This window comes from Schistocerca gregaria, chromosome 2, assembly GCF_023897955.1.
Source record: "Schistocerca gregaria isolate iqSchGreg1 chromosome 2, iqSchGreg1.2, whole genome shotgun sequence".
Lineage (NCBI taxonomy): Eukaryota > Metazoa > Arthropoda > Insecta > Orthoptera > Acrididae > Schistocerca > Schistocerca gregaria.
The window spans coordinates 275615338-275633421 of NC_064921.1; the positions used below are offsets into that span (position 1 = coordinate 275615338).

Below are 18084 nucleotides of genomic sequence, written 5' to 3' on the forward strand. Positions count from 1 at the left end.
TTACTGCTTGCAGAAGGGTCACTGTCGGCTTGTGCACTGGGAGACGGTTCGAGAAGCACATCTTTTACTTCAGGTGGCATCTGTTTATCTTGAATGGATTCGAAGATGCCAGAAGCCGATGGAATACGACATGCATCGTTTTCTCACGGGAATATTTGCGTGTAAAATCTACTCGGTAAGGCCGAGTTTCCTTATTCCGAGCTTCCTGCGCATCTTCAGATATCCAACCAATAGGCAACGGAATAGCTTCGATTACAGCATATCCGTGCTTCAAAACTGTGTGGACTGGTGTTGGCATTAGAATATTATGCTACCAGTTGGCACCAAAGTTTCACGAACTATACACTATTTCCAGGTATGTTTTAGTTCTAGAGTTCTCTGACAAAATTTTAATAGTACTCCAGCATTTCAAGAAAAAAACATTACTCAAGGAAATTTTAATCTTGTAAAAAACTTGTTTGCTTATTTGCGGGAAAAGAATTGTGATCACAATTCCGAATAGCTCACCAAGAGTTTTACAGAAAACCCTAATATCTTTTCTGAGCAGATAATAGTTGGTAAATACAATAGTGAGGGATACATATTTACCGTGTGGCACTGCCGCAAAGAAAATTTTGTAACCAACAATTAAGGATAATATCGGTAGAAGTTTAGTGTAAAGTCGATATACGTCATTACACTAGTTAAAAATGTCACAAACATACCTTTTTAAGTGATATCCATCTTATTTTATCCTGAAAACTAACTAAGATCACTGACACATGTTGAACAAGCGACAGAAACAATATCTGAAAAATGTGTTGTTCTCCGATTCACTCTGTTTACCAGCACGGCACGTATCACGTGGACTTGAGACTAGAATGACACCATAGCAAATGGTTCAAATGGCTCTGAGCACTATGGGACTTAATATCTGAGGTCATCAGTCCCCTAGAACTTAGAACTACTTAAACCTAACTAACCTAAGGACATCATATACATCCATGCCCGAGGCAGGATTCGAACCTGCGACCGTAGCGGTCGCGCGATTCCAAACTGATGCGTCTAGAACCGCTCGGACACTCCGGCCGGCGACACCGTAGCAATGGGCGAGTATGCACTAGTGCCATCTGCAGAAGATTTCTCGGGGCTAAATTCGTAACGCGCACTTTTTTCCTATTCTGTCTAGGTTCTAAAGCGAGTCGGCCCATTGAGCGCCTGCAGGACGTCAACGAATGCTCCGAAAAGACTTGTTTATGCAAGATGGGGCACGTCCATACCGTACTGGGGACGTCTTCGATTTCCTTTAGGCGAAGTTCACAGATCGGATCGTTTCCCTGGTCAACTTAGCATTCACTATGCGTCTTGTAGAATGGCTCCCTTTTAGTCTCGATCTCAACCCGTGTGATTATTTCTTATGGGGTTACCTAATGGACAGAGTCTTCAAAGATGCACCTGCAACACTCCACGATCTTCGTAATGCAGTTTCCATAGAGATTCATGCAGGCGAAAATGTAGTTCTTCAGAAAGTCATCACGGAATTCAGTTCAAGGCTCTACACGCTCATTGCTGCAGAAGGAAAGCAATGAAAACCTTCAGTATTACATTTCAGTTTGCCTGCTATAGCATTAATATGATAATAAGAATCTGTCTCCCCTTATTACGTCGTAGTACACTAAAACTTTCTCTAACCTACTTTGCACCACCCTACATCACACATAGTGCTGCACAGGGTCTGCTTGTAGAGTCTAGACCAATGGTCGTCAAACATGCGTTCCGAATCAAGCATGCGTATGGACCGCGGTTCTTAGTCGTATTTCCTACCCAGTAACAAACAAAAGTTTCTGCAGAGACAGTAGTATTTTAGGACGCGTTTGATTTTAATTGACGATGGTGAGTCCAGCCATGAGCTCAGTAAAATTTGTCGCACATCTCAGGGACAGACGGCAAGTAACGTTGCCACTGCGGGGTTAGATGATCTAAGGAGGGGAACTTTTTATTGTTTCTCTCTCAGTACTGACAACAAACGGATGTGTGTTTCTCATACCGATCGGGTGCTATGGTATAAATTTCAAACGGAAGTAACATGGATTCGTAAATACCCATTACAGAGATGGTGCCGGCCGCTATGGTCGAGCGGTTCTAGGCGCTTCAGTCCGGAACCACGCGGCTGCTACGGTACAGATTCGAATCCTGCCTCGGGCATGGATGTGTGTGATGTCCTTACGTTAGTTAGGTTTAAGTACTTCTAAGTCTATGGGACTGATGACCTCAGATGTTAAGTCCCATAGTGCTTAGAGCCATTTGAACCATTTCATGTTTCTAGCAAGGAATATGAAATTAAATTAAGGCTGTTGTAATACAACGCAATGAATGGAATAAAAATGGCATTAAAAATTTAGCGAACATTTGTGATCGTATTCCATATTGCATTATGCATGTAAACGACAGTACAATTACTGTTGTGAATCAGTTAATCCTGGCTCACACAGACAGTACAACAAAACTTTGTCAGGTAATTACAGTGTCCCAACATTGGGGTCGTTGAAGGTGGCAGCAATCTGAAACAGAGAACAGTCGACACGAGGTGTCACAAATGGTGTCGATTTTAAACGATCAGTACTTGGGGGGCCAGCATCCACACTACAGCTAGTCCCTTGCGAGGCTCATAAAATAGTAATTTAGGTAGGCTACCAATCAATAATAAGATCGGTACGTGTACGGCCCGATGTGCCTGCCGCACCACAATATCAGTACTGACCTTGGAGAAGAAAGTTTGACGACCACTGCTCTAGACTTTTCCATCGATAGCGCTATTCAGTTTCACATAGCGAGTCCTACAACTAATCGAATTTAAACATTTAAAAGTTGTCATAATCTAATCATTAAGAGGTACAATATTACGTCAAATGTTTAACGCAGTAACTGAAGTATTACAGATAGAAGCTGTGCATATCTTGAGGCAGCAGCAGTGGGACTCCTGATGCGCATATTAGCCAGACTTCATTCATATATTATTAGAGAATAAGAGAACTTAGAGATTTTTAACAAACTTTACGTATAATTTCGAACCTTTACATAATTTTTTTGTTGCTGGAAACCCCCACAAAATGAGGAAAGGAAAAAGTTATTCCCTCACTGCATTTTCGCTATTTATGTCGTCAAACTTCAGTGTTAGGCATTAGTTTTAATTTTTTTATATCCTTACTAATAAGTCTATTTGCAACACATTTTGCAGACGATAACCACATATACCACCAACCATGCCTGCAAAATTATATAACCGTACGACACACAGTTAAGGAGATACGAAGTCATAAACATTGGGGGGGGGGGGGAAGGTTGTTTTGGGAGAGGAGACCAGATAGCATGGTCATCGGTCTCATCGGATTAGGGAAGGATGTCGACCTTGCCCTTTCAAATGAACCATCCCGGCATTTGCCTGGAGCGATTTAGGGAAATCACGGAAAACCTAAATCAGGATGGCCGGACGCGGGATTGAACCATCGTCCTCTCGAATGAGAGTCCTTGTGCTAACCACTGCGCCACCTTGCTCGGTCATAAATATTGAGATGCGTGTAAAACTAGCTCGTGTTTGAAACGGAACATATATTACTCAGACTATACTCATACTGTGTATGATAACGAGAGTACTGAGTGACTGCCAACAACTTTAAACACGTAACTTTCAAATTTTTCTCGGCGTATTTCATCTTCTAATAATTTTAGGGTGTGCAGCCGGATCACGTCGACATTCTGCCGCGATATTTCGGCCCAGAGACGTCCGGCCATCTTCGGATGAGTAGACAACTACTGAGCAGCCCAGGTGCATTCACGGTGTTTATGACGAATCTTGCACATGTGATATGTGCTGGCCTCCTTCGGCACATGCGTCAGGTGATGACATGCGCGGGACAACCGAGTTGTGTGTGCTGCCTTCGGTAGTGGAAGTTAGAGATGATCTAATCGTTGAGTATCGAATGACCTGGTCGATTCCGCTGCAACTGGATAATTTTAATTGTAGGATTCCAATTTTTATCCAGATGAAATCCATTGCCACGATTTATGATTATCGAAAAACGTATTTCCACCGATTCTTTGATTACTGATTCCCAAAAACTGGAAATTGGAGCTATAATTTTTTTTCTTTTGTGTTACATTGAGTGTCCCATGGAAAGAGAGTGTTCTGCTACTGCTGATTTTAACAGTAGCCGAAGACTGGTGTGTCTTTCACGATCTGTACATCGCTCCTGGACAGTTTGTGTCGTCTGACCTATATTGCAACTCTACAGTCACAGGGAATTTTGTAAACCGATGGCGGCACACACAATTCGGCTGTCCCACGCATCTCATCATCTGACGCATTTGCCGAAAGACGCCAACACATTTCCCAAGTGCGATGTTAGGCATGAATAATGTGAATGCACCTGGGCTCTTCAGTAGTTATCTACTCACCTGAATATGAGAGGTCGTCTCTGGGCCGAAATATCGTGGCAGAATTTCGAGAGGATCCGGCTGCATACCCGAAAATTATTAGAAGAAATTTAAACATAATTTCAAAGCTTTTGTAAACTTTTTCTCCCTAAGGCACTCAGTGTGAAATATTTAACACACCAAGTCATTTGTAATCAGACATTTGAAGACTCTGTTTCAGACATGCGACTTCGATTCTTTAAAGAATCGGGGTTTGAGAGTATTTTCCTACATGATACATTATTATGATTCTTAGTGTTCTGAATAATCCGCTGTCTTGGTGAATCGTAGACGCAGTTGTTGACAGTGTTTGAGCACGGGAGGCATAATATGGAAAAATCTAACATCAGAAATGAGCAATCGCTAGCCGAACTTTGTTGGTAAACACATAGAGAATGCCACTGGCCTATGGGAAGGAAGAGAGATAAGTCCTGTCGAGAATAAGGTCATTAGGTATACAGCAGGAGCTCGAGTAGGGATTGGACGAAGAAGGATATAGACCCAGTCATTTTCAAACGTACCAGCACGGTATTTGACATCAGCGACTTCGACCATAGAAAACTGAAATCTAAATATTTGGCGAAGGGTTAAGGAGGAGAGAGGTGACTGAACCATTGTCCCCACAAATGCGAGCCCAGTTGTCCTACCACTGCACCACCTCACTAAATCATGAACGAATGAGCTATCGAGGCAAAGACGTTTCAGAAAAGATCATGAAGTCCGTTATGGATGTTGGCAGCTGTTGTTGACCTTCGTTACACGTTCAATTTGTTTCTATAAATTGCTATCATTTTTAGCACTTCTTTAAAAAAAATATTACAAATATGGCAACGCGGAATTCGATGTCAGTTCAATGCACCATTTAACCCGACTCACCCAGATGTCTTTAAAATTTAATGCATCTAATAATCCAGTGCCATATGGGAAACTACCAGTTTGCACAGTTGTATGACAAGGGTAAAGAAATTTACAGATCCGTAATTTTTGGAAATTGCATGATATTTAAAAACGACTGTCTCGACATAAATTAATATAATTCTGGTTATCATCCACATACAGGAATAAAACTCATATAATCGGAAATATAATTAGTAGAGCTTTACACTGATACGGAACATGGCGAGTATTTTCAAATCTATGTCATTGATATTGATTTTTGACCATGAGTATTCCAAAACATCCGCCTTTTTTTTAAAAAAAATACATTATTTTGACCGATTATGTTACTATATAGATGGTAAATATCAAGATGGCCCACCAAAGGCATCATTCCCAAACATTTATTTCGTCTACATCACTACACCTGCAAAATGCGGTAAGCAGCTATGTATTCTGTTTTCGAACAGCAGTCAGTAGTGGTCACGCTTTTATTCTGACCGACTAGTGAAAATTTGTTGCTGTGGACAGCCAGTATGAAATACTTTTATTTCTGCTAATTGTCATTAGCTTGTTTCATGGGTGTCCCTGTTTCAGTCAAATTGCAGTGTACGTGTGCTGTACACCACTCCTTAGTAGTAGTTTGTAAAAAAATGATTTCAAATTAAAATAGTATAGCGACAATCCTTGTAAGAAGAAGGTCATGCAGGAGTACAGATGAATGTGAGGAATGTTCAGTAGTGGTAGAAAAATTTGCAGCAAATGTAAAAGTCCAATATGACAAATCATGTCTACCTATACAGGTGTTGCTCAGCTGTGCTTCCACAGAGGATGTAAATGAAGATGAAACAGCATCTGATCTGGCACTGGAGTCTTTAAATACTAGCCTTCACAATTTAGGTCAGTCTCCTATGATGAAAAAGATACTTTAGCGTGGGAAAAATTTTCCAAAGCAAAATCTGAAGAGGGTTGTCTCGGTGTTAGAGCGTACTTACGTAACAAAACAGCAAAAAGAAGAATGTGAAAAAAATGGAGAAAAAGTAATCATAGCTCATCCCAAAAGAGAAGTTTCACAATTCTGACAGTATCTATGATGAAGTATATATTTTGAGCGTAATTCCAAAGAATTGGAGTTGAAGGAAAATTTAGAGAGCGTGGCACAGGTAGCAGAATAGTTCGTAGTAGGAGAGAGCCAAATTCAAAGCCAGCAAAGACACTGCATGAGAAAACAATCCAACATGTACGCGATTTTTACAGTGATCATAATGAGAGCAGTGTCACACCAGGAAGAAAACACTATGAGACTGTGAAAGAAAAGTTCATAAGGAGAAGCAGTTTTAAGGAACTGGATGCATATTTCAAATATATACATCCAGATACTGGAGTCTCAAAATTTTGTGAGTTGCAGCTAAAGCAAAGTGTTCTTATCAATGCCAGTGTGACTGATGTTGACTGAGTGTGTGTCGCACAGCAGAATTTAAGTTAATAGTTGAACGATGTAAATTGAAGGAACTAACAAAGTGTGAAGAACACACACAACCGTCATAGAAACACTGTGTAACATTTGTTACATGCAATCTCGCACTTTCAGTATATTTCTTCGTTGCATACCTCCATTGTTCAGGTGTGACAAGATTGGCTGATTATCTATTTAAGTGTTTGTTACGAATAGTACTGACGACATTACATATTAACTACAGGCAGAGTATTTCTAGAGACTATAACAGAATCAACGGCTGTTTTCGATGACGTGTTTGCATCGAGTTTACAGTAGCTCCTACCACACTTATTTATCAACTAGCAGATGTCACAGTGCTTTAAAATCACTAAAGAAGACCTCAAAGTAAATGAACATCTTACTGTTTGTAATTTTGCAGAGAATTACTTCTCCGCCATTTAAGATAAAGTACAGGTATTCCACTGGAATAATTCACAGGCTACAATTCAGCCATTTGTAGCTGACTACAGAGACGCGAAAAATAATGAAATACACCATGCGTTATTTGTGGAAATGTCTGTTTTCATCATGATACAGTGTGTATGTACTTTTTTCCCAGAACAATTTCATAGCTTTCTTAAAATGCCACTTTCGAACTTTTCGGATGTATGTGCTGCCCAATACTAAAACAGAAAAAATATCATGAATCGGTCCTAGTGTCAGGAAGATTTTGATGTTACAGCAGAATGACATTTTTTGGGCATGGTAAAGGACCTTGTAGTAGGGTTGCGGCGACGTGCCAGCCTCAAGCGACTATCTGAAAACATATTTTGACAGCTCTACAGTTGTTTCAGTGGTACAAATAACATATTCCCTCATGTGTCTTCCGCTACACATCGGCTTCCATCATTGTGAAGACATTTCCAAGGAAAAGCAGCGTTTCAAAGAATACAAGGACTACTCCAGGTACCCATAAGATTCATTGATAATGTGAATTAACAAAAGTTAGTAAACACATAGACATATTCCAGTTCTTTAGTGAGCAGAGGAGACAATGACTGCTGTGGTGAATAAAATGCTGTTAACAGGCATACACGGATATCTTGCCTCTATGTACGGCAGTCATTGGTGGATTGCATGCCTTACAAACTTATGAAGAAATTGGTGAAGTACAGGCCAGATTCTTGCATCCACATGGACCATCTTCATCACTTACGCTTCCTGTCAAACCAGACCTTTGTGTTATAAGAAAATGTCTCACAAGACTAGATCAAGTGACACCAACAGCAAAGACATACACTCTCCCTACATCAGACATGGTGAACGTTAGCAATTTAATTGGAGACTTATGAGATAAGTTGTAAACACTTTTTGTTGCCTTTTCATTGAAGCTACACTGTAAACGGTTCATAGTACGACTAGAATGATATAAATCATATTTTTGTACAAGACTACTTATCAATTGCACTTTTCAATAAATTGTGTTCCACATTTTTGTGCGACCTTCCGCATTTTGATAGTGCATTGACGCTGACAAAACAATTTTTTGGACACGATGCCTTTGGTATGCCATCTTGACATACTCGAACAATACGCTGTATTAAAAAAACTGATTGAGGGGTGTTTTTAGATATTCAATGTCAAAGGTAAGGTCAATCACGTTGTGTGTGAAAATTCTTAGAAACGTGTCGCGTTGCATATCAGTGTAAAGCTCGACTGAGCAGCTTCTCGATTATGTAAATTCCACACAATTTCCAAAATTAGTTAGTCTGTAAATGTCTTCACAATTGTCATATGCCTCTAAAACCTGGCAGTTTTCCTGATCTTATCTGGCTCATTGGATGCACAAAAATTTGAATGAAATCTAAAATAATCAGAGTGAAACTGTTATTTTTCTTGAAATACCCCAACAGAGAAAGAAATTTTATCGTCTTGCTGAAAATGGGAACCTGATACAATTATTCCTTCTCAAAGTCTAGATGTACTGCCCGAGTCTAATTCTCGCAAAGATGAGCACCAATGGCATTGATAAACAGCTGAAATTGATACAATTGAACAAAAATCCGGGGCCCTAAGCTATCCCTGTCGAACTCTGCAAAGAATTTGCGCCTGTTAACCCCTCTTTTAACAATAATGTATCGTCTGTAAGAGGATGGAGGGGGGGGGGGGGGCTGTGGCAAAACGGATCCACGAAGCTACCATCCGATACCTTTAACGTCCATCTGTTGCAGAATCTTAAAACGTTCTGAGCTCAAACATAAGGAAGTAGTTTTACTTTATTTCATTCCATACAGCATGGATTACGGATACATCAGCTACGCGAAACCCAACACAAGCGCTTCTCACACGACATTCTGAAAGCGATAGATCAAGGAAGTCACGTAGGTGCAATATTTCTAGTTTTCATAAAAGCTTTGACCTACTGCCATCCGAATGCTTGTTAACGAAAGTGCTATTATATTGTGACCAGATAAATGACTTCTTGGTAAGGAGGACGCAAACGTAATACTGGGTGGAAAGTCATGTACCGCTATAGAGTAATTTCGGGTGTGCCATATTGTTTATAAACGACCTTTGAGACAATATTGATAGTAAACTCAGAATTCTTACATGTGCTACAGTTATCTGTAATGAAGTACTACTTAAAATAGCTGCATAAACTTGCAGGCATATCTTGATAAGATTTCAAACTGCTGAAAAGACTGACGACTTGTTTGAAATATTCAGAAATATAACATTTGCACTTCTCAGAACGAAGAAAAACTTAGAGTTTACGACCTCAATATCAGTGAGTTAGAAATGGAATCCACCATTTCTTACAAATATCGGGGAGTAACAAACTGTAGAAATATGAAATGGAATGATCATGTAGACTCAGCAGTAGCTAAAGCAGAAGAAGACTTCGATTCACTAGTAGGATACTGGGAAAATGCAATCAGTATACGAAGCAGATTGCTTACAAAACACTCGTGGGACTCGTTATATTGCTGAGACGTGTGCGACCCGTACAAAATAGGACAATGAGGGGACACCGACGTATACAACGAAGGACATTACGTATTGTCAAGGTCTGTTTGGCCCATGGCACAGAGTCACAGGACGTTGGAAAATCTGAGCTGGCATACGCTTGAAGATAGACACCAACTAACCCGCAAAGCGCTACTCACAATGTTTCAAGGACCAGCATCACATGATGAACCAAGAAGTGTACACTCCTCCTATATATCGCAAGATCAGACTGATTACAGTGGACACAGAGCCGTTTAGGCAGTTATTCTTCTTGCGTCCCATACGCAGACGAAGTCCTTATATTTAGTACAACGGAAAGTACTCTTTGTCATTCACTTTGCATTGGTTTTGCAGGGAATGGTTGTAGATGTATAGCTAGATACGTCAACACCTAGAGACTTCTACACTTCATTCATATAGCACAGTGTTTGGTTCCGTGATCCGACTAACACAGGGGTTGCTGATCTTTATGGTGCATTCAATGAGAACTCTCTAAGACAGTTGTATAGACTGTAATGATCGCTTACTAAATTTTGTGGTTTTAAAGACGCTCTTAAAATGATATTCGGTAGGACTTGGTGTAATATGTAAGCAAAGGAACTATAGTGCAACGGGATACTGAAATGTACTTCTGCTCTACACTCAGGAGACAAAAGTCATGGGGTAGCAATATGCACATATACAGCTGGTGGTAGTATCGTGTTAAAGGGCAGTGCGTTGGTGGAGATGTTATTTGTACTCGGGTGATTCGTGAGAAAAAGTTTCCGACGGGAATTAAGAGACTAGATGGAGTTAGACGCGTGGGATATGCCATTTCAGAAATCATTAGGGCATTCAATATTCCGAGACCCACAGTGTCAAAAGTGTAGTGAGGCATTACCTCTCACACGGACAACGCAGTGGTCGATGCACTTAATAACCAAAAGCAGCTGCGTTTTGCGTAAAGTTGTTAGTGCTAACAGACAAGCAACACTGCGTGAAACAACCACAGAAGTCAATGTGTGACGTAGCAAGAATGTATCCGTTAGGACAGTGAGGCGAAATTTGGCGTTAATGGGCTACGGCAGCAGACGGCTGACGCGAGTGCTTTTGCTATCAGCACTACATCGACTGCACCGCCTTTCCTGAGCTCATGACCATATCGGTTGGTCCATAGACACCGGGAAAACCGTGGCCTGGTCAGATAAGTTCCGACTTTGGTTGGTGAGCTGATGGTAGGGTTTGAGTGTGGCGCAGACTCCATGAAGCCACGGACCCAAGTTGCCAACAAGACACTGTGCAGGCTGGTCGTGGCCATAATGGTGTGGGCTATGTTTACATGGAATAGACTGGGTCCTCTGATGCTACTGAACCGATCATTAACTAGAAATGGTTATGTTCGACTACTTGGAGACTATTTACAGCCATTCATGCTCTTCATGTTCCCAAACAACGATGGAATTTTAATGGGTGAAAATGTGTTATGTCACTGGGCCACAATTGTTCGCGACTCATTTGAATAGCATTCTGACAATTCGAACGAATGATCTGCCTACACAGATCGCCCGAAATGTATCCCATCGATCATTTGTGGTACATTATCGAGAGATCAGTTCGTGCAGAAAATCCTTCACCGGCAGCACTTTCGCAATTACGAACGACTACACAGGCATGTGCATGGCTCAGTATTTCTAGAAGAGACTTCCAACGACTTGTTGAGTCCACATCACGTCGATTTTCTGCACTACGCCGGGCAGATTCAGGTCCGACACGATATTAGGAGATATCCCATGACCTTTGTCACCGCGGTGTAACAAGCGAGGGAGTTCTGCTTTACAGCACGTAAATAACTGATACTGGTAGTTTTCTGCTGGAAGCCCAAAATAAATCTAACTAATTTGAACGAACATACCTACAAAGAAATGTCTTGGATTTAGTTAGTTACCAAATGATTAATGACAAGTTTTCAAAGATTATTAAAAAGCGTTTGGTTTTATCTACAATGCCGTACATCAATAGTTATCAATAGTATTCGAATGTGCCAGAGCACGTGATTATTATAAACCAATCCAGTGCTGCAATTAAATGAAAGCTACTATCTCGTAACCAAGAAAAATACCTGGACACGGTTAATACAACATTCCCTGCCTTACTTAACAAGTGATCATGAAGAGCGATAGTATCTATGCTACAGAGTATATATCGCAAACCAGGCATTACGACCGAAACAGCTAAATACCGGCTCAACTATGCAAATTATGTCTCAGCACTAGATCTAATGAAAACATGAAGAGAAAAAATAAGAGAAAGACACAAGAATGAGGCAGGTTCAAAAATGGCTCTGAGCACTACGGGTCTTAACTGCTGAGGTCATCAGTTCCCTAGAACTTAGAACTACTTAAACCTAACTAACGTAAGGACATTACACACATCCATGCCCGAGGCAGGATTCGAACCTGCGGCCGTAGCGGTCGCGCGCTTCCAGACTGTAGCGCCTAGAACCACTCGGCCACTCCGGCCGTCAATGAGGCAAGAAGTTTGTATTTGGGTGGTTGCTGAAATTTGGAAGAGAGCAAGAGACAATTTTCCTTAATATTACAGCCTATGTCGCGAACAATAGGAAGAAACTGCTAAGGAAAAACTGATGACACAAACTTAGTAGGGGACTGAAACAGTAAAGATGACGAGAGTGAAGATGCTGCAGGTTAAGAACAACAAAAAGATAAGGACGATCAAACCTTAGTTGGGCACCCAGAAAACTACTGAGATAATCTTGGAGAAAATCAACAATAATTGAAATGTGTGTGTGTGTGTGTGTGAAAGAGAGAGAGAGAGAGAAAGAGAGAGAAAGAGAGAGAGAGGGAGACTATGACTGATTTTTAACTAATGAGATATGACTTAGAATATAAAATTTTCATTGTTTATATATAAAATTCAGACAAAGCTACACATTACAAAATGGTAAAAGGGGTAATAAATATCATTATTTTAAAAAGTTTATTAGTTTCACTAGTACCCATTGTGGCATGAAGTAACTAAAACGTTATTTTTGTTGCTTAATTGTTGCATGTATGTCAGACCATGAGTAGTGTCAAAAGAGTAAAGTGTTAATTTTGCTATTAATGTAACCCATTGTTATATTTAATACTCTGTGAATGGGCGGCTTGTAGGCACACATACACAGAAATCGTAGATGCGTAACCTGTAGAGTGATTCTTCCACATTATTTAGAAAGAAACTATGCAAATTATTCATGAGTTATGGAATTACTTACTTTCTACCTTCGCAAAATAGGACAAACCTAAGAATTATTTTCAGAAAAAGGAGAAGAACATCTGCATTTCACCTGACGTATGTCTAATTTAACATTAGTTGCCAAAATTACCGACGTATATTTCACAATTACCGAAAATAATAAAAAAAATCGTAATCTACCGCAAAAGAATGAGCGTTCGGTAATACGTACATCATCTTGTATTTGTCTCCCTCCATGTAAAAGCAGTATACGAAGCTTATAAGAAACTTTTTAAATATTTGACTGCTGCTGTTACGCAAAAAAACTCTGAATGGACTGCTGCTGTCCCACGAAAAACTCCGAATGATAACTGTCAGTGGTAACTATGTACCGTAATTATCTTTGGAATGGATCTGAAAGTGATACGCATTCTTTGATAATGCCGGTGTGTCTGTCGTCACTGCTATTCCGTGCAACAGCTACACATAAATACTGTTCATGTCTTCGTTCTCCAGTGGTTCGTGGGTGTTAAAGAAAACAGCATAATGGGCGCAAACAGCTGGCGCTTGCATCACAAATTATGAAAATGTGTTTATAGCGTACGAGTAATTTCAGTCGCAGACGTGAGAAGCCTTTTTCAGGGATAAGTGAATAAACAGAATTCTTTGATGTTCCCTGTTTGTGGATGTCATTATCGTCGCTGTCGAAAGGAATTTTAGCCCTAATCTCCCTTTCTTGCATGTCGTTATGGCCGCCAAAAAGATATGCCTGTGCTGTACCGTAACACAATAAGCTGCCTCCAGATTCGTTAATGTCTCGTATTAGTGTTTGTATGGTCAGAACTATACGTTTTTTAATTTCAGTTTAATGTCTCGCCAGTAGCTACACTGAACAATGGTATTAACTTGTAGCAAATCTGCGAGCTGCTAGACTTGCGAACTCGATATTGCGTTCTAGTCCCAGCAAGAATTAGATGCGAACGAATGTGTGTCTTAGTGTAACATCCTATTTCGTTAAATAGCACGAGTTCACATTCAACATGATAACCAGAAAAGACATTGTACTCGCTTACACAAAAGAGTATCTAATCATTTCTCTTTGATGGATAACCAAGTGAACGAATAAATATGGAAAGCAAAACACACCGACAATATTAAAGTCACGGAACTCCGCGCCGCAGCAAGGAGAAGGAGTTTCACAGCGCTTCGGGCGGCCAGTGCCTGAACCCTGTTGACATCTGCCAAACGACCAGCTGATCATCTGACGACTGCCGTGGCTGTCGTTTGTAGTCGCTGTGACCTAGTTAACGTGGGTCCCTAGGGATGTACTACTGATCAGGGCATTGTTTTAAACAGCCATATTATTATAGAGAATTTGTTTTGACAAAATTAGTCATTTTTAATGTTTTAAGACAAACAATTCCTTGTAGTGGTACGCAACCATCTGTCGTGATCTCTCAGGTTCTCTTTGCGTGACTGAATAGTGGCACACTTTCGGATCATCGACCGAGTTATGGATTATGTGCAGTATTCAACGACGGGCCAAGTGGACTTTTTTGGGCTCTGCGAGCAGCGTTGTTATGTGTACTCGTCACCTGGACTTAAACCACAATAACAGAGCTCAGAATACCTCAAGCCGGCCGCTGCGACCGAGCGATTCTAGGCGCTACAGTCTGGAACCACGCTGCTGCTACGGTCGCAGGTTCGAATCCTGCCTCGGGCATGGTCGTTAGTGAGGTTTAAGTAGTTCTAGGTCTAGGGGACTGATGACCTCAGATGTTAAGTCCCATAGTGCTTAGAGCTATTTGAACCATTTGAACAAAAGAAGACGAGTGGGTCGGTCGTCGAAATACTATGCATTGAAACAGAACCAACCATTTGGTTGTAAGTCCGAAAGAGCACCATTAACCATCTTTTGTTCAGGACTCAGTGAAAAACAAGAAAATCTTTATGGTTAATTTAGCTATACACTGTTCTGCAAAACTTAAGGTAGATCTAACATAAAAATAATGCGGGAACATGTTACCAGATGTCACCCAGTCATGCAAAGAAAGCTGAACGTCCAAATGGCCTGAGTTCTGCGTGACTATAACGCCACTAACACGAGGCAGTTGAAGCAATGGGAAAAGAGAGTGTGTGTCAATCATTGAGTAGTCATGATGTGCTATTGTGGTGTTCTTCATTGCAACATGGCCCAGAGACAACAGTTGGATGACTTCATATGGGCTAAAATCATTGGAAAACTGGAAGGAGGACTTAATGTGACGAACGTAGCCCAGGAGTTCGGTATTGCTCACAGCTTTGTTTTACGTGCGTAGGGAGCGTTATGAATCACAGACAGTGCTGTCCGAAGGAGAGCACATGGTAGACCAGGGTCAGGTATAGCAACAGCTGACCGCTAAATTATGCAACATGCAAAAAGGGAACCGCGTCAAACAGCAGGTGCAATTGCAACCGCATCTAACAGGTCTGCAAGGCACACAATCTCACGCTCCACAGTGGCACGGCGATTGCGTCGAGATAGTCTTTTAGCCCGGTGACCAGTAAGTTCCGTTGACACGTCGGCTGCACTATTTGCGATGGTGCCAAGAGCTGGAGGTGGACCAATGTGAATTCTGGACGTGCCCTCATATAGAGGGAGGTGTCAACATGTAATGCCCCAAAGGACACTGCCTAAAATGATCGTTTTGATGGTACATGTGTTATGTTGTGGGGAGACACAATGTTACATGGGAGTACTGGCCTCCAAATCTTTGAACACGGTTCATTCGCCAGTCAGTTGTTGCGATGATTTTCTCCTTCCCCATGTGCGTTTTTTTCAGGAATGCATTCGGCCCTAACTTAATTTTTATAGTTGACAACGGGCGATTGCACCGAACAAGGCAGATGATAGGGCTCCTGGAACGAGAGGATATTCGTCGAATAGACTAGTCTCCTACTTAAACCGCATCGAGCCCTTGCGGATGCGTTGGAGAGATGTATTGCAGTACGTCCAATGCATAACGACTATAGACCAGTTATCAGTCGCGCTGGTGGAGCTATGCAACGGCCTACCACAAAAACTCCTTACAAGGCTTTTGGCCACCATTGGAGCACGCTGCGCAACAAGCATTCCTGTCCGTGGTGAACACACGCCCTGTTAAGAACCATATTGCGTGTCTTTTAATGCACAGGGACCCATCATAAACGGTTCTGCCTTCAGTTTAATTACTTTCTTTGAATGAAAGTGTCAAACATGTTGTTGGTCTCTCCTTGCGTTTTTCTTTCAGTTCCCCTCTTTACTGTACTGTACTGTAGTGTCCAGGTTTCATCGAGCTACGTTACGTGCCAGTGACACGTCGTGTGAAAGTTACATTTTTCTTGTTGTTGTTGTTGTTGTCTTCAGTCCTGAGACTGGTTTGATGCAGCTCTCCATGCTACTCTATCCTGTGCAAGCTGCTTCATCTCCCAGTACCATCCTTCTGAATCTGCTTAGTGTACTCATCTCTCGGTCTCCCTCTACGATTTTTACCCTCCACGCTGCCCTCCAATGCTAAATTTGTGATCCCTTGATGCCTCAAAACATGTCCTACCAACCGATCCCTTCTTCTAGTCAAGTTGTGCCACAAACTTCTCTTCTCCCCAATCCTATTCAATACCTCCTCATTAGTTACGTGATCTATCCACCTTATCTTCAGTATTCTTCTGTAGCACCACATTTCGAAATCTTTATTCTCTTCTTGTCCAAACTAGTTATCGTCCATGTTTCACTTCCATACATGGCTACACTCCAAACAAATACTTTCAGAAACGACTTCCTGATACATAAATCTATATTAGATGTTAACAAATTTCTCTTCTTCAGAAACGCTTTCCTTGCCATTGCCAGTCTACATTTTATATCCTCTCTACTTCGACCATCATCAGTTATTTTACTTCCTAAATAGCAAAACTCCTTTACTACTTTAAGTGTCTCATTTCCTAATCTAATTCCCTCAGCATTACCCGATTTAATTTGACTACATTCCATTATCCTCGTTTTGCTTTTGTTAATGTTCATCTTATATCCTCCTTTCAAGACACTGTCCATTCCGTTCAACTGCTCTTCCAAGTCCTTTGCCGTCTCTGACAGAATTACAATGTCATCGGCGAACCTCAAAGTTTTTACTTCGTCTCCATGAATTTTAATACCTACTCCAAATTTTTCTTTTGTTTCCTTTACTGCTTGCTCAATATACAGATTGAATAACATCGGGGAGAGGCTACAACCCTGTCTCACTCCTTTCCCAACCACTGCTTCCCTTTCATGCCCCTCGACTCTTATTACTGCCATCTGGTTTCTGTACAAATTATAAATAGCCTTTCGCTCCCTGTATTTTACCCCTGCCACCGATAGAATTTGAAAAAGAGTATTCCAGTCAACATTGTCAAAAGCTTTCTCTAAGTCTACAAATGCTAGAAACGTAGGTTTGCCTTTTCTTAATCTTTCTTCTAAGATAAGTCGTAAGGCCAGTATTGCCTCACGTGTTCCAACATTTCGACGGAATCCAAACTGATCCTCCCCGAGGTCTGCATCTACCAGTTTTTCCATTCGTCTGTAAACAATTCGCGTTAGTATTTTGCAGCCGTGGCTTATTAAACTGATAGTTCGGTAATTTTCACATCTGTCAGCACCTGCTTCCTTTGGGATTGGAATTATTATATTCTTCTTGAAGTCTGAGGGTATTTCGCCTGTCTCATACATCTTGCTCACCAGCTGGTAGAGTTTTGTCATGACTGGCTCTCCCAAGGCCGTCAGTAGTTCTAATGGAATGTTGTCTACTCCGGGGGCCTTGTTTCGACTCAGGTCTTTCAGTGCTCTGTCAAACTCTTCACGCAGTATCGTATCTCCCATTTCGTCTTCATCTACATCCTCTTCTATTTCCATAATATTGTCCTCAAGTACATCGCCCTTGTATAAACCTTCTATATACTCCTTCCACCTTTCTGCCTTCCCTTCTTTGCTTAGAACTGGGCTGCCATCTGAGCTCTTGATATTCATACACGTGGTTCTCTTCTCACCAAAGGTCTCTTTAATTTTCCTGTAGGCAGTATCTATCTTACCCCTAGTGAGATAA

The 18084-nt window shown here is 41.1% G+C and overlaps 1 protein-coding gene across 3 annotated transcripts in view; it reads right to left on the reverse strand.

The window, feature by feature from the left end:
- The window catches only part of LOC126336866 (NADP-dependent malic enzyme-like), a 401213-nt gene that overhangs the window by 120360 nt on the left and 262769 nt on the right, over nt 1-18084 (reverse strand). Inside the window, exon 1 of one of the 3 annotated variants that reach the window (XM_050000967.1) lies at nt 13221-13445. The exons of the other annotated variants lie outside the window; for them this stretch is intronic. Within the exon in view, the coding sequence (XP_049856924.1) occupies nt 13221-13246 (26 nt within the window). The 5' untranslated portion in view covers nt 13247-13445. Of the gene's footprint in view, nt 1-13220; nt 13446-18084 lie in introns of those variants that run through there. 3 annotated transcript variants of the gene reach the window in all.